The sequence below is a fragment of the Carcharodon carcharias genome, chromosome 5, assembly GCF_017639515.1.
Source record: "Carcharodon carcharias isolate sCarCar2 chromosome 5, sCarCar2.pri, whole genome shotgun sequence".
In the NCBI taxonomy this organism is placed as follows: domain Eukaryota; kingdom Metazoa; phylum Chordata; class Chondrichthyes; order Lamniformes; family Lamnidae; genus Carcharodon; species Carcharodon carcharias.
In genome coordinates, this window is record NC_054471.1 from 32,176,332 (window position 1) to 32,189,575 (window position 13,244).

General features: G+C 48.5%; 1 protein-coding gene across 1 annotated transcript in view; it reads left to right on the plus strand.

Annotated features, from left to right (window-relative positions):
* daam2 (dishevelled associated activator of morphogenesis 2) overlaps positions 1-13,244 on the plus strand; it is a 357,408-nt gene that overhangs the window by 188,178 nt on the left and 155,986 nt on the right. Inside the window, exon 5 of the mRNA XM_041187923.1 lies at positions 5,005-5,099. Within this exon, the coding sequence (XP_041043857.1) occupies positions 5,005-5,099 (95 nt within the window). The remainder of the gene's footprint in view (positions 1-5,004; positions 5,100-13,244) is intronic.

A 13,244-nucleotide genomic window follows, 5' to 3' on the forward strand; every position in this document is an offset into this window, starting at 1 on the left:
CCTCTATGGGATATCACAAGCCCCCACCCATAAATGCATCCATGAGGTCACGGATGCGATCTTCTCCATGGTACACAACTTTGTGCATTTCGTCCAGGACCGGGATAGCCAAGATGCAAGGGCCATTGGATTCGCCTTGATCTCGGGATTCCCACAGGTGCAGGGTGTGATTGACTGCACTCATGTGGTGCTCAGGTCTCCATCACTACACATGGTGGACTACGTCAACCACAAAGGATTCCACTCACTGAATGTGCAGAAACATCCTGCAGGTGTGTGCACGGTTTCCAGGGAGCGTGCACGACACCTACACCCTCAGTCGGTCACAGATCCCTGGAGTCTTCCAGGATCCACAGAAGCTGCAGGTATGGCTCCTCAGGGACAAAGGCCACCCACAGAGGCCGTGGCTGATGACACCCATGTGGCAGCCTCAGTCTGCAGCAGAACGACACTATAATGAGGCTCATGCTGCAGCTCGCAACTTGGTGGAGGAAACCATCGGGATGCGGAAGGTGAGGTTCTGGTGCCTGGACTGGTCTGGTGGAGCCCTGCAATACAGCCTGCAGAGGGTGTCACACATCGTCATCGTCTGCTGCACCCTTTATAACCTGGCACTCCAATGGGGAGACAAGCTGACTGAGGAGGAGATGGAGGAGCTGCGTGTCTCCTCTGATGAGGACGCCGATGGGGATGAGGGTGAGGAGGTCCTCGGAGGCCAGGATGACAGTAATGAGGCCCTCACATTGACTAGATGAGGCAGGCGTGCTCAGGAGGCCCTCATAGCTTCTAGATTTGTGGAGGATGATGACGACATGTAGTGAGGACATGCCATAAATCTTCACATCGTCTCTGAGAATGTCTGACTCACGTCTGGCTGAGGGCAGCTCGCTTGCACTCTGAGATCAGGGACATATCATAGAGATGCAGCCATGAAACTTTAGAAGCATCTGATCCTTTGACCACCTTCAGCACCTGAGCCCTTCAGGAGCACAGCGTCACTGGTCACAGATGCTGAAGAGACGGGGGGTCAGCCCCTCCTTAAAGGTGCTGGGAACACATTAAGAGAATGACAGAACTCTGTGGTGCCTGCCCACAACATTCTGGCAGCAATGACAAGCACCATCGAGGTGCAGGCATCAGTGATGTGTCCAGGGAGTGTGAGACCATCACTTTGGTCTGAAGGCTGCACACAGCACAGGGAAGAGGCCTTGGGCTGAGACACCTGCCTTTATCTTGTGTAGAAAAGATTCACATCTGAGTGACAGAACACTGCTCATCAGAACAAGGAGCCATAGGCAGGGAGGCATTCTTGGGAGTTTATTGACAATAGTGCCCAGGTTGTGCAACTAATTCTCCTTAACTTTCCTAACCCTGCTGCCTGGACATCCACAGTGGGGTTGGAGACAGCCTGCTGACCATGACACCCTGTCTGTGGTGACTTTGGCGGGCGTCCTCTGGAGGGCTGAGACTTGGAGGGCCCCAGCTTGCTTTCAGGTCCCTGCTGTGTGGCAGTGGCACTCTCCTCAGCCTGTGGAGCTGGAGCTGCGGAAGTCACAGGAAGAGGGGAGTTGGATGGGCCAGGCACCCTTGGAGTCAACTGGATTTATGGGCCCGGAGTGTGCACCTGCTGATCCAGCTCCTTATAGGTGCCCGATGACCTCTAGCTGAGTCCTTGATGTTCAGGGGTAGCTGGAGTAAGATTGAGCTGCCCAGCACCTCTCTCACGTACACACTGTTGGAATCCAACTATGGCATCAGTGATGGAGTTGAGCCCACACAGCAGTGCAGGAGCGACATCCTGGACCAAGGTCTCCATGGCGGCTGCCATCCTACCAGTGTTAACCTCAATGCATTGGCATGTCGGCATTGTCACCTCAGGCTGAAGGCGGACGGACTCCTCCATCATGCCTTACAAACTGAGGAGTGCAGCGGACATCCCTTCCTGATGTTCCCGAGCCTGCCTTTGCAGCTCCAGCAAGTGTGACATGACCGAGTCCAGAGGCTCGTCATCTGACTGGGACTCAGCAATGTTCTGGCCTCCAGCAGTCCTCTGAATGAGGTCCCTGCCTCCGCCTACTGTGGGTCAGATAGTGAGATGTGCTCACCCGATTGTGATCCTGAGGCTACTCCAAGGCGAGGTCCCACTGAAGTGTGTGTCTCATGCCCTGGTGGAGGGTGAGGGTGAGCGCTGTGATGGGACTTCAGGGAGAGTGCCACCAGATTCCTCTTCAGAGGTTTCTTCGGGGCTTGATTTGAGGCCCTGGGTCATGAACTCTGTCGGCTGTTTGGCAGATGTCTCTGCGAAAGCAAAGAGAGATAATTAGTGCATGGCAGTGGCCTGTGAAACAGGACACATCATTCACGGCATGGTTGTCTGATGGATGTTGCTCTGCTGGACCCTCACTTGGTAGAGCAGCACCAACCTCACCGTCAGCACAGGAACAGTCTAGATCGTCGCCGGCCAGCTGGATAACTCTGGTTTCAAAGTTTGTGAGGACCTTGATTTTGGGAATTCCGCCACCGGTCTGCGACCTCTCTCTTGTTGTGTATCAGCTTGCCCTGCATGGATAGAACTGGAGACAGTGTAAGCAGGACGCCTGCCAGACCAGATGATAAGTATGCCTGGCATGTGTGGATGGTGAGTGGTTCCATGAACGGGATGAGGACAATGACGGTGAGTGTGAGAGAGTGAATGGTGATGTCCCTTGCACTGGCAGTGAGTGAGGGCCCTGTGGATGTGTGATGGGTTTGTGAATGTGTGAGTTGGAAGTGACGAGAAGGCTGACTCACCCTGGCGGAATGGAGAAGATCATTCATCCTCTTGCAGCATCAGGTGGCTGTCCTCTTTTGAAGAGCATTGGCGCTGACCACCACTGCCACTGCCTCCCAAGCTAGTTTAGTCATGTTGCTGCCCATCCTGCAGCCAGACAGGGGGTATAGGACATCCCGATGGGCCTCCACGGCATCCAGCAGATGCTCGAGGGGCCCATTGTTGAAGCTGGGGGCTGCAGTCTTTTTCCCTTTGCTGGCCATGTCTCCCGGGCAGCGGTGGTGAGTTGGTGGCGATGAGCGCTTTGCTGGCGACTGCCTTTTTAAACATGGCGCCCGGCGTGAAGTGGTGGTGGGATGACAGCCAGTGGGTGAATGATAGCCCACCCGCCATGGAAATGGTGTGGTTCCAGGGAGTGCATAAATAATGAGGCGGGTTTGGGACGATATGGTGTGAAAGCCCGTTATCGCAGCCGGCGGGTAAAAGATTGTTTTACTCGCCCCAGAGGTCCAGGTAATTTTAGGGTCCTGGGGGAGGGTATGGGGGAGGGAAGTCCTGGGGGTCGTTTGGGGTCTTGGGGGAGAGCACAGGTGGTGGATGGAGGTCCGGAGGCCAACGGACCTTAAGGGGGTGGTGCCCGACTTCAGAAGGGGCCTTCTGATGGAGACGTGCCCACCGCCCCCCCCTCACCCCCGCATTCCCACCCTCGTTCTAAGCCTGTCAATTTTCAGGCTTCCCCCACGCTGGGTCAATCCTCCTCCAGCCTAAAAATTGAGGCTGGGCAGGAAATGGCCCTTAAGAGCCCAATAACTGGGGCAATGGTGGCTTCCCGCCCGAGGCTTTGCCAGCCATAAAATCGCTGCGTGGTTGGAGCATGCGGGAACCTGAGGGAATCATGTTCCTTCAATTTCATGCCTCCTCCCTCCTGGCCAAAAAACCCACCTGCCGGGGAGAGTAAAATTCAGGGCCAAGTCTCACTGCGTCCTCCCATTTCCCTACTCCTGCCACTTTCCCCAGCTTTATATATCCTCATCCCAACCCTTCTGTCCTCTAAATCTGGCCTATTCTGCATTTCACCACTGGTAGTAGAGATTTTGGATGTTCGAACCATAATCTCTGGAATTCCTTTCTCATCTTTCTCCTCCATTAAAAATATCCTAAAAATACAGCAACACTCCTCATCTCTTCTAACTTCTCTGGCAACGCTAACCCATAAGGCAGCTGCTGCTGTCCTGTTCTCAGGCACCTCTCCCCTCCGTCACAGGATGCTGCTGCCGCAGATGAATTGGTGTCAGCAACAGCGCTGTAATGTAAAATGGCCATCATTTCACTTAATTCTTCGTGTTCTGTGGTTTTGGAGGTAGGCATTCACATATTTAACAAGATGGATAAAGGCAAAATACTGCGGATGCTGGAAATCTGAAACAAAAACAAAAAGTACTGGGAAAACTCGGCAGATCTGACAGCACCCGTGGAGAGAGAGACAGAGTTAACGTTTCGAGTCCTTATGACTCTTCTTCAGAGCTAACGGGCAGTAGAAATGTTGAGTTCCTGCTGTGCACCTTGTAGATGTACACACCGCTGCCACTGTGCATGGAGAATGGTGGAGAGACTGAATGTTTAAGGTAGTGGATGGGGTGCCAATCAAGCGGGCTGCTTTGTCCTGGATGGTGTCAAGCTCCTTGAGTGTTGTGGAAGCTGCACCCATCCAGCCAAGTGGGGAGTGTTCCATCACACTCCTGACTTGTGCCTTGTAGATGGCGAACAGGTTTTGGGGAGTCAAGAGCTGAGTTACTCACCACAGGATTCTAGCCTCTGACCTGCTTTTGCAGCCACAGTACTTATATGGTTAGTCCAGTTCAGTTTCTGGTCAATGGTAACCCCCAGGATGTTGATAGTGGGGGGTTCAGCAATGGTAATTCCATTGAACATCAAGGGGCAAGGTTAGGTTCTCTCTTGTTGGAGATGGTCATTGCCTGGCACTTGTGTGGCACCAATGTTACTTGCCATTTGTCAGCCCAAGCCTGTATGTTGTCCAGGTCTTGCAACATTTGGACATGGACATTAAAAAATTTTAGAGGTGGATATAAACAACAGTCAAAAAATTATCTGGACTTGAAACATTAACTCTTTCTCTCCACAGATGCTGTCAGACCTGCTGCGTTTTTCCAGCATTTTTGTTTATGTTTAACAAGTTCGATGCTGGACAGTTTAATGTTTGGTCTCTTTTACAGATGCAGACAGTTTTTGCCTTTGATGAAGAGGAAATGGAGATGAGAAACACAATCGTCGAAGGCCTTAAAACAGCTCTAAGAACACAGCCAATGAGGTACTGTGTCACTGAGACAAATCTGTCAATTTTATGTTCAGTTTTTTCCTGCTTCTAGGCTTTGCCACTGCAATTTTCTTTTTCCATGCTTTTCAATCCCGCTGGCAGACTCCACCCTCTCTCCCTCCTCCCCCTCCCACCCTCCTCTCCCCATGAGGAGCTGACTTTGCTGGAGAATGCTAATAAACAAAGAACCACCTTTCACATCCTCAGCATGTCCCAAAGTTTCTCTCCCACTTATTAATTAGTTTTGAAGTTGTAATGAAGGAAACTGAACAGCCACATTGAGCCTCGAAGGGTCCAATTCAGCAACACAATATACGATCAGATCATCTGATTTAGTGATAAAGGCAAAATACTGCGGACACTGGAAATCTGAAACAAAAACAAAAAATGTTGGAAAAACTCAGCAGATCTGACAGCATCTGTGGAGAGAAAGACAGAGTTAATGTTTGGAGTCCGTATGACTCTTCATCAGAGCTTTGAAGAGGAGTCATGTGGACTTGAAATTTAAACTCTGTCTTTCTCTCCACAGATGCTGTCAGACCTGCTGAGTTTTTCCGGTATTTTTTGTTTTAGCATCTGATTTAGTGATGTTGTTTGAGCAATAACTATTGACCAGGACACCGGAGAAAAATAGTGCCATAGGTTCATTTGAGATGAGTGGCATAAGAACTGGAGGGGGCACGAGGAAACGTGTTAACACAGGACATTGTTGTGATCTGCAGTGCACTGCCTGAAAGAGTGCTGGAAACAGATTCAACAACAACAATAACTTACGTTTATATAGCACCTTTAATGTAATAAAATATCCCAAGGTGCCTCATACTATAATTATGAAACAAATTATGACACTGAGCCACATAAGGAAACTCAGGTCAAGTGACCATAAGCTTGGTCAAGGAGGTAGGTCTTGAGGAGCATCTTGAAAGAAGAAAGCAAGGTAGAGAGGCGGAGAGGTGTAGGGAAGGAATTCCAGAGCTTGGGGCCTTGGCAAGTGAAGGCACAGCCACCGATAGTGGAGCTATTAAAATCGGGGATGCACAAGAGGCCAGAATTAGAGGACTGCAGATAACTTGGAGAGCTGTGACTCAATGATAACTTTCGAAAGGGAGGCAATAAATTCTTGAAGGGAAATTTGCAGGGTTATTATTGGGAAAGAGCAGGGGTGCAAGACTAATTGGATAGCTCTTTCAAAGAGCCGGCCTAGACAAGATGGATTGAATGGCCTCCTCCTGTGCTGTAGGATTCTATGAATTAATAGACTTTGACCCTGCGACAATGGCAGAACTGTGATATACGACCAGGTCTTGAGGGAAATTTGGGGGAATGATGGTGTTCTTAGGTTGTAGCTGGTTTAAGTGCACCAGAGATGGAATACAGGCCGGTACTGGCAGAGGACCATGGAAGTTAAGTTCAGGGAAGGAGTTGGGCCAGACCTTTATGCAGAACACAACAGCCATGAGACACTGAGCTCATTTCAGAAACAGCTGAGTGCTTTTGCTGGGTAGAAGGTTGGTATTCAGGATAGAGATCAAATGGGCCAAAAAGCCTCCTGCACTCCGGTTTGACCAGTGCTATGTTGATCTTTCAGCATTGCTACTCATGTTCTGGAGTCCACCGCGCTATGGTAGTTGGGCTGAATTCAGAGCATCGGGCAACCTTTAACACACTGGAAAGGCTCCTCAGGTCAGGCTCCATTTGTGATGACAAATTTGCTAACACGGTCACGCTGTGCCTCCCTTCGGCCGACTGAGCCATCTGTGTTGAGTCGGTGTGCACTGTACTATATGAGAACTTGGATGGATTCCACTATTGAGCCCAGTACCTGAGCGCAGCACCGAGAATGTGTCATGTTCCCTCTGATGTTAAGTGAAAATGAAAGGCATGAGGAGATTAGCTTTCAGCGTCAAAGCACTTTGCTGTGTTTAAGTGAAAACCTCACACAGAAATGGAAACAACTTTTTAATACTCATCGCATTCCCGCTGAACTTAATTGAAAATGAGCAAACAAAACATTGCCACTGCCAATTTAGACAGAAGTGAAGCCCAAACTCTGCCGTGGCTAATTAAACGGGAGAGCCATGGTAACAGGATAACGTTGATTCCACATGATGTTTTTGATTTTTAACATTTGAAAGATCCCTGTAGCCATAGGTCCCACAGGCAAAACACTTGTGCAGGCTGCAGAAAGTGCTGCAGAGAAAGCAGCGATTCAACTTGTTTATTGCTTCAGCCGCTTCAAAGAGGCAAAGTCCACTGGCACAAGAACATAGGAAGGAACGTAGGAGTAGGATTAAGGCCATTCTGCCCCTTGAGTCTGTCCCTCCTCTCAGTTACATCCTGGCTGTTCTGTACCTAACTCTATCCACCCGCCTTGATTCTGTAACCCTTAATATCCTCAAAAAAAAATGTTTCATTTGAGTTTTGAAAACCTCAGTTGACTCCCAGCCTTTTTTTGGGGTAGCGTTCCATTATCCTTTGTGTGAAGAACTGCTCTCACACAACGGGTGGAATGTAATGCCTCCCCCTGCGGTGAGTTTGGAGGCGGGGGGTGCAAGGTGGAGACCCTGCTGTCTTCATGCCTCCGTCCAATTAAATCTGGAGCAGGAAGTCTTGTGGACGGCCTTCCCGCCCAAACACAGTTAATGCCCACTTAAGGGCCTCATCCCATCACTGCTGGTATTCAACCTGCTGCGGACAGGGAGTCATCATGTAGCGAGTCCAAAAAAGCAAAACCTGCCAGGTTTCTGCGGTGGCGGAGGGTGGGGGGGGTGGTGGGTAGCAGGTGGCATGATAGCTTGTTTAAAGGCACTCAGCATTTGAGAAAGGGTGGTGGGTGGAACCCACTGAGAGACCCTCCTGCCCTTTCTGCCGACACCCCCTCCATCACCTTAACCCTGTGACCCCCCCATACCCCCATCTTGTCTTCGCTCACCTTTGGCCTGGGGTCTCTCATTGATCCTGGGCCTCTGGTGGGTGTAAAATACCAGCAGCTACCACTGCTTCCAATGCCACAGATGGCAATGGAGAACTCCCAGCCTCTTCTGATTGGCCAGCAGCTCTTGGGTGTGGTGGGGGGGGTGGGGGCGGTCCTTTTCTTATTCATTCATGGGATGTGGGCGTCACTGCGTAGGCCAGAATATATTGCCCATCCCTAATTGTCCTTGCTCAGAGGGCATGTAAGAGCCAACCACATTGATGTGGGTCTCATGTAGGCCAGACCAGGTAAGGTAAGGACATGAGATTTCCTTCCCTGAAGAGAAGTAGTGAAACAGATGGTTTTATAGTCATCATTAGACTTTTACTTCCAGAATTTTTTTTATTGAATTTATTGGATTCGAACCCCAAAGCATTACTCTGGGTCTCTGGATTACTAGTCCAGTGACAATAGCACTACACCATCACCTCCCTTAATCCCAAGGAAGGCCCAGTGCTGGCCTTACCCAACAGAGGCGAAGTGGGGCGATGCAGAGCCTCCAACTGGTGGGCGAGGCTCCATTTGCCAACATTAAGTTCAGCCCATCACCTCTGAATGGCTGAGCTCTTATTTTAAGGTTATGTTTCCTTCTTCTGGACTCGCCTGTCGCAGGAAATAATTTATCTCTGTCTACCCTATCAACTCCTTTGTCCAACCAAAGCACCTCAATTAATGCACCCCTTAATTCTCTGTACTTAAGGGAACATAACCCTTGTCTATGCAGTCTGTCCTCATATTACACCCTTTTAGTTCCAGCTTCATCCAGTTTACAATTTAGGGAGGCTCTCTCTTCAGAATGCCCCTTGCCAAGAATAGGATGTTTGCTTTGACGCTGTAAACACTTGGTAAAGAGCTCAGCATTCTGCTGAAAATTATTAAAAATGAGGATACCTGCCAAAAAAAGAGCAGCTCATGGGTTCATAATTTATGGTTTCACTGTGTCAATATGATCCAACTATACCAGGCTTGTGCTTGCTGACTGCATAGCTGCTGGAGTCAATGTGTTGTGCCTTCCTGCATATTCTGGTGATGTCTGGTTATTTAATTACTTTAGAAGATGTTATATTTAAAGCTAGGTGCTTCCAAAATGAACTTTTTCTGGTTGGACTAAACCCATCAATCTTCTGGAGGTTATTCCATCCATGATGCCTAAGAGGATCATAAGATCATAAGAAATAGGAGCAGGAGTAGGCCATTCAGTCCCATGAGCTTGCTCTGTCATTCAGTATGATCATACCTGATCTGATCGTGGTCTTAACTCTGCTTTCCTGCCTGGTTCCCCTCCACCATAACCATTGATTCCCTTGTTAATCAAAAATCTGTCTAAGTTTTTGACATATTCAATGACCCTGCCTCCACTACTTTCTGGGGAAGAGAATTCCAAAGATTAATGACCTGCTGAGAGAAGAAATTCCTTCTCATCTCCATCATAAATGAGAGCCCCCTTATTCTGAAGTTGTGCCCCATAGTTCCAGATTACTTCATGAGGGGGTAGGCCTCTTTCGCCAGAAAGAATTGGCACTTAGCATGTAGATCAATGTAGTATTTAAATGCAGCGTCTCTCAATAGTGATAGAGAAAAAAAACCTGCATTTACATGGCACCTTTTACAGCCTCAGGATGTCCCAAAGTGATTTACATTCAATAAGCTACATTTGAAGTGTGGTTTGTACTGTAGATGCAGTAATATCCCAAAGTGTATCTGTTTCAGTTGGTTGTGTTTTAAATGTTGGCCAGGACACTATGAACAACTCCCCAAATCTGCATTAAAATACTACCATAGGATCTTCATCATCTACCTAACAGGGGAGATTGATCCTCAGTTTAACATATCATCTGGAAACTACCATAGGATTCCCTCAGCGCTGCACTAGATTGTCAGCCCAATTTATATGATGCAGTCTCTGGAGCTGGACTTGAACGCACAACCTTCTGACTCAGAGGCAAGAGTGCAACCGAGCCACAAAATACCTGCTACCCACTGAAGGCAGGAGAGAAGAAACAATACAGCCACATCACGCTAGCCTGGCATGATAATCACGGCCGTGGCTTTCGTGTTTGTCAATATCTAAAAGTTGATGTCAAATCTCCCAATGCTCCATTAACTAACATTGATACGATGAAAAAACAAACCTGCCTTAATGTAGCGCTTTTCCCATCCTCATGTCCCATTGTGCTTCATTGCCAATTGATTACTTGCTCTGCGAACTGCATACTTATGCTAGACAAACAAGCCAGCCTATTCCCCTGAAACAAATTCCCTCAAACAACTACTGAGATCAATCCATTTGTGGTGTTGGCCAAGTGATAAATATTGACCAGGACATCAGGGGGACTTCTGCTGTTCTTTGTCGAATATGTCAACCTGAGAGGGCAGACTCGGTTTAACGTCTGATCCGAAATAGCCAGACTGGTTCAGCTTTGAAAGGTGATGGTGAGCCTTAGTGCCTTGTGCCTACAGAGTGTAAGATGAGAGCCAATTTTCCTATTCCTCTTAACCACTTCTCAGTGACCTCTGTGAGATAGTCCGTTGTGTGGATATTGTCTGAAGACATTATCAGGATCTGATCTGTTTCCCTCTCAACAGCTCTGACCCTTGTGTTCAAACAGTTGTCTGACACTAGGCTGAGACATGAAAATGGGGGCCGATACCTATAGAACTGCACTCCAGTGTGAGTCAATGTAGGCGAGAGAACAGTGAAAAAATAAACATCAAAGTGCTGATGCCCAGTATCAGCTGTTTCAATCTCTCAGACCATAGAATCTTATAGTGCAGAAGGAGGCCATTTGGCCCATTGTGAATATGCCGGCTCTTTGAACAAGCTACCCAATTAGTTGCACTCCAGTACTCTTTCCCCATAGCCCTGCTGAAACTTTTTCCCTTTCAAGTATGCATCCTCTCAAACCTTAGTACTGAATCTGCCATGGAATCATTTTTTTTCTTATTTACTCGATCCAAAAGCTTTGACGACTTTGAACCCCAGCATTATCCTCTTACCCCCTGCTCCAAGGAGAACAATCCCAGTTTCTCTAGTCTCTCCACATAACTGAAGCCCCTCAGCCCCAGTATCAAATAAATCATTAGCTGATGGCAGTAAGATGACCCTTGTTGTAAGTGCGCTTCATCAGAGCTGCCAAGTTCATGTGCCATCTGCATGTGTTGCCATTAAAGCGCTTTCTGCTTTTCTTGGCAACCTTTCCTTTTATAATAGCCTCCTGCCAAGCTTGTTGGTATAGTTCAGATGATAATCCCCTGCCCCTCAAGACTGGTGTTGGGTTACACACCCTGTGCGCAGCTGATTAGTGCTGCATTATTGACTGCGGACATTAGGGGCTGGAGGGAGGTGGAGAGTTGACTGGCCACCTGTGGTAATGTGTATTGGAGTTTTGTCACAGCCACAGTGATTAAATGAGGTGACAATCTCCATTGAAGAATGCATAGCATTCCTTTTTAAAGGGGCAAGCCTTCTGAATCCAAGCGTACCCTTTTCCAATCTACAAATTGCAGCCCAATTTAGGTTTGCTTTGGATCATGCAAAAATTTGAGAGAAAATTGAATAAGGGCCACAAGCCAGATTAATTTTTTACATGCTCTAAAGTCACTTATTTGACTTCTAAATCTGTTCTTCAATGTGGCAAAATTCTGAAAGGCTTTTTTATGTATTAACTTTATCCTCTTTTTCCTCCTCTACAGCCTTCCCATGAAACAAGTCATTATTAGCTAAGAGTGTGTCATCTGTTCCCAGACTGCTGCCAATACTGTTCGTTCAGTGTTACATTAATAGGTGCATGAGATTAACCTGCACACCCGAATGACTCAGTTTCCAGCAATGAGGCTTCCTCCCAAAACTCAACCTCCTCCCATCACCCACCCTCCTCCCATCACTCAACCTCCTCCCATCACCCACCCTCCTCCCATCACTCAACCTCCTCCCATCACCCACCCTCCTCCCATCACCCAACCTCCTTCCATCGCCCGACTCCTTCCATTATCCACCCTACTCCCAACACCCGGCCTCCTCCCAACACCCGGCCTCCTCCCATCGCCCGGCCTACTCCCATTGCCCAGCCTACTCCCAACACCCGGCCTCCTCCCATCACCTGGCCTCCTCCCATCACACACCTTCCTATGCTCACCCTCCTTCCTCCCATCACCCACCTTCCTTCCATCACAGGGCCTCTTCCCATCACCCAGCCTACTCCCATCGCCCGGCCTACTCCTATCGCCCAGCCTACTCCCATCGCCCAGCCTACTCCTATCGCCCAGCCTACTCCCATTGCCCAGCCTACTCCCATCGCCCACCTTCCTCCCCTTGCACACCTTCCTCCTATCACCCACCCTCCTCCCATCACAGGGCCTCTTCCCATCACCTGGCCTCCTCCCATCACCCACCTTCCCATCACTCACATTCCTCCCTTTACCCGGCTTCCTTTCATCACCAAGCCAGCTTCCATCACCCACCCCCACCTCCCATCGCCCAGCATCCTCCCATTGCCTGGCCTCTTCCCATGGCCTGGCCTCCTCCCATCCCCTGGCAAACAGGTGAACAATCTGGTGACCTGTTAACGATTGAGGGTGGAATATTGGTTGGCATTCCCTCTTGTTCTCTGTTAACACCTGCAGATACAAATAGATGGGACCTTTGACTAATGCTTGATATGAAGTAGAGTATCTTTGTAAATGCAGAATTTTCTTGGAGCCTGTATTATATGCTCAAGCCCTGGTGTGGGACTTGAACCCACTGTCCCTGGGCAAAGAGGGAGGATGCCCATGTTGTGGTCAGGTACATGATTGAAATGCAGCTGAGTATTGCATTTGATGTTCAGCAAGGATTACTAATACATGTATTATTTCTATAAATAGAACCTTTTGAACACATTATTGTTTGACAATTCACTTCTGGTTCTCTGGTCTCCGATTGCCATTCCCATTAAAGCCAGCACAGTTGACATAATTGATTGAACGCTTGTGTTTGCATTTTTAAATGCAACAGTACTATATGGTAAATCTGGCTTGCTGTAGTCATGTGACCTCTGCTATGAGGCAGTCTCTCTGTAAGCAAACATTTTACATCAGTTCAAAAAAGACTCTCAGTGAGAAAGCACCGCTATCTTTGAACATATAACATGTTGCCAGAAAGAGTTTTGAAACCCTGAAAATGCTGC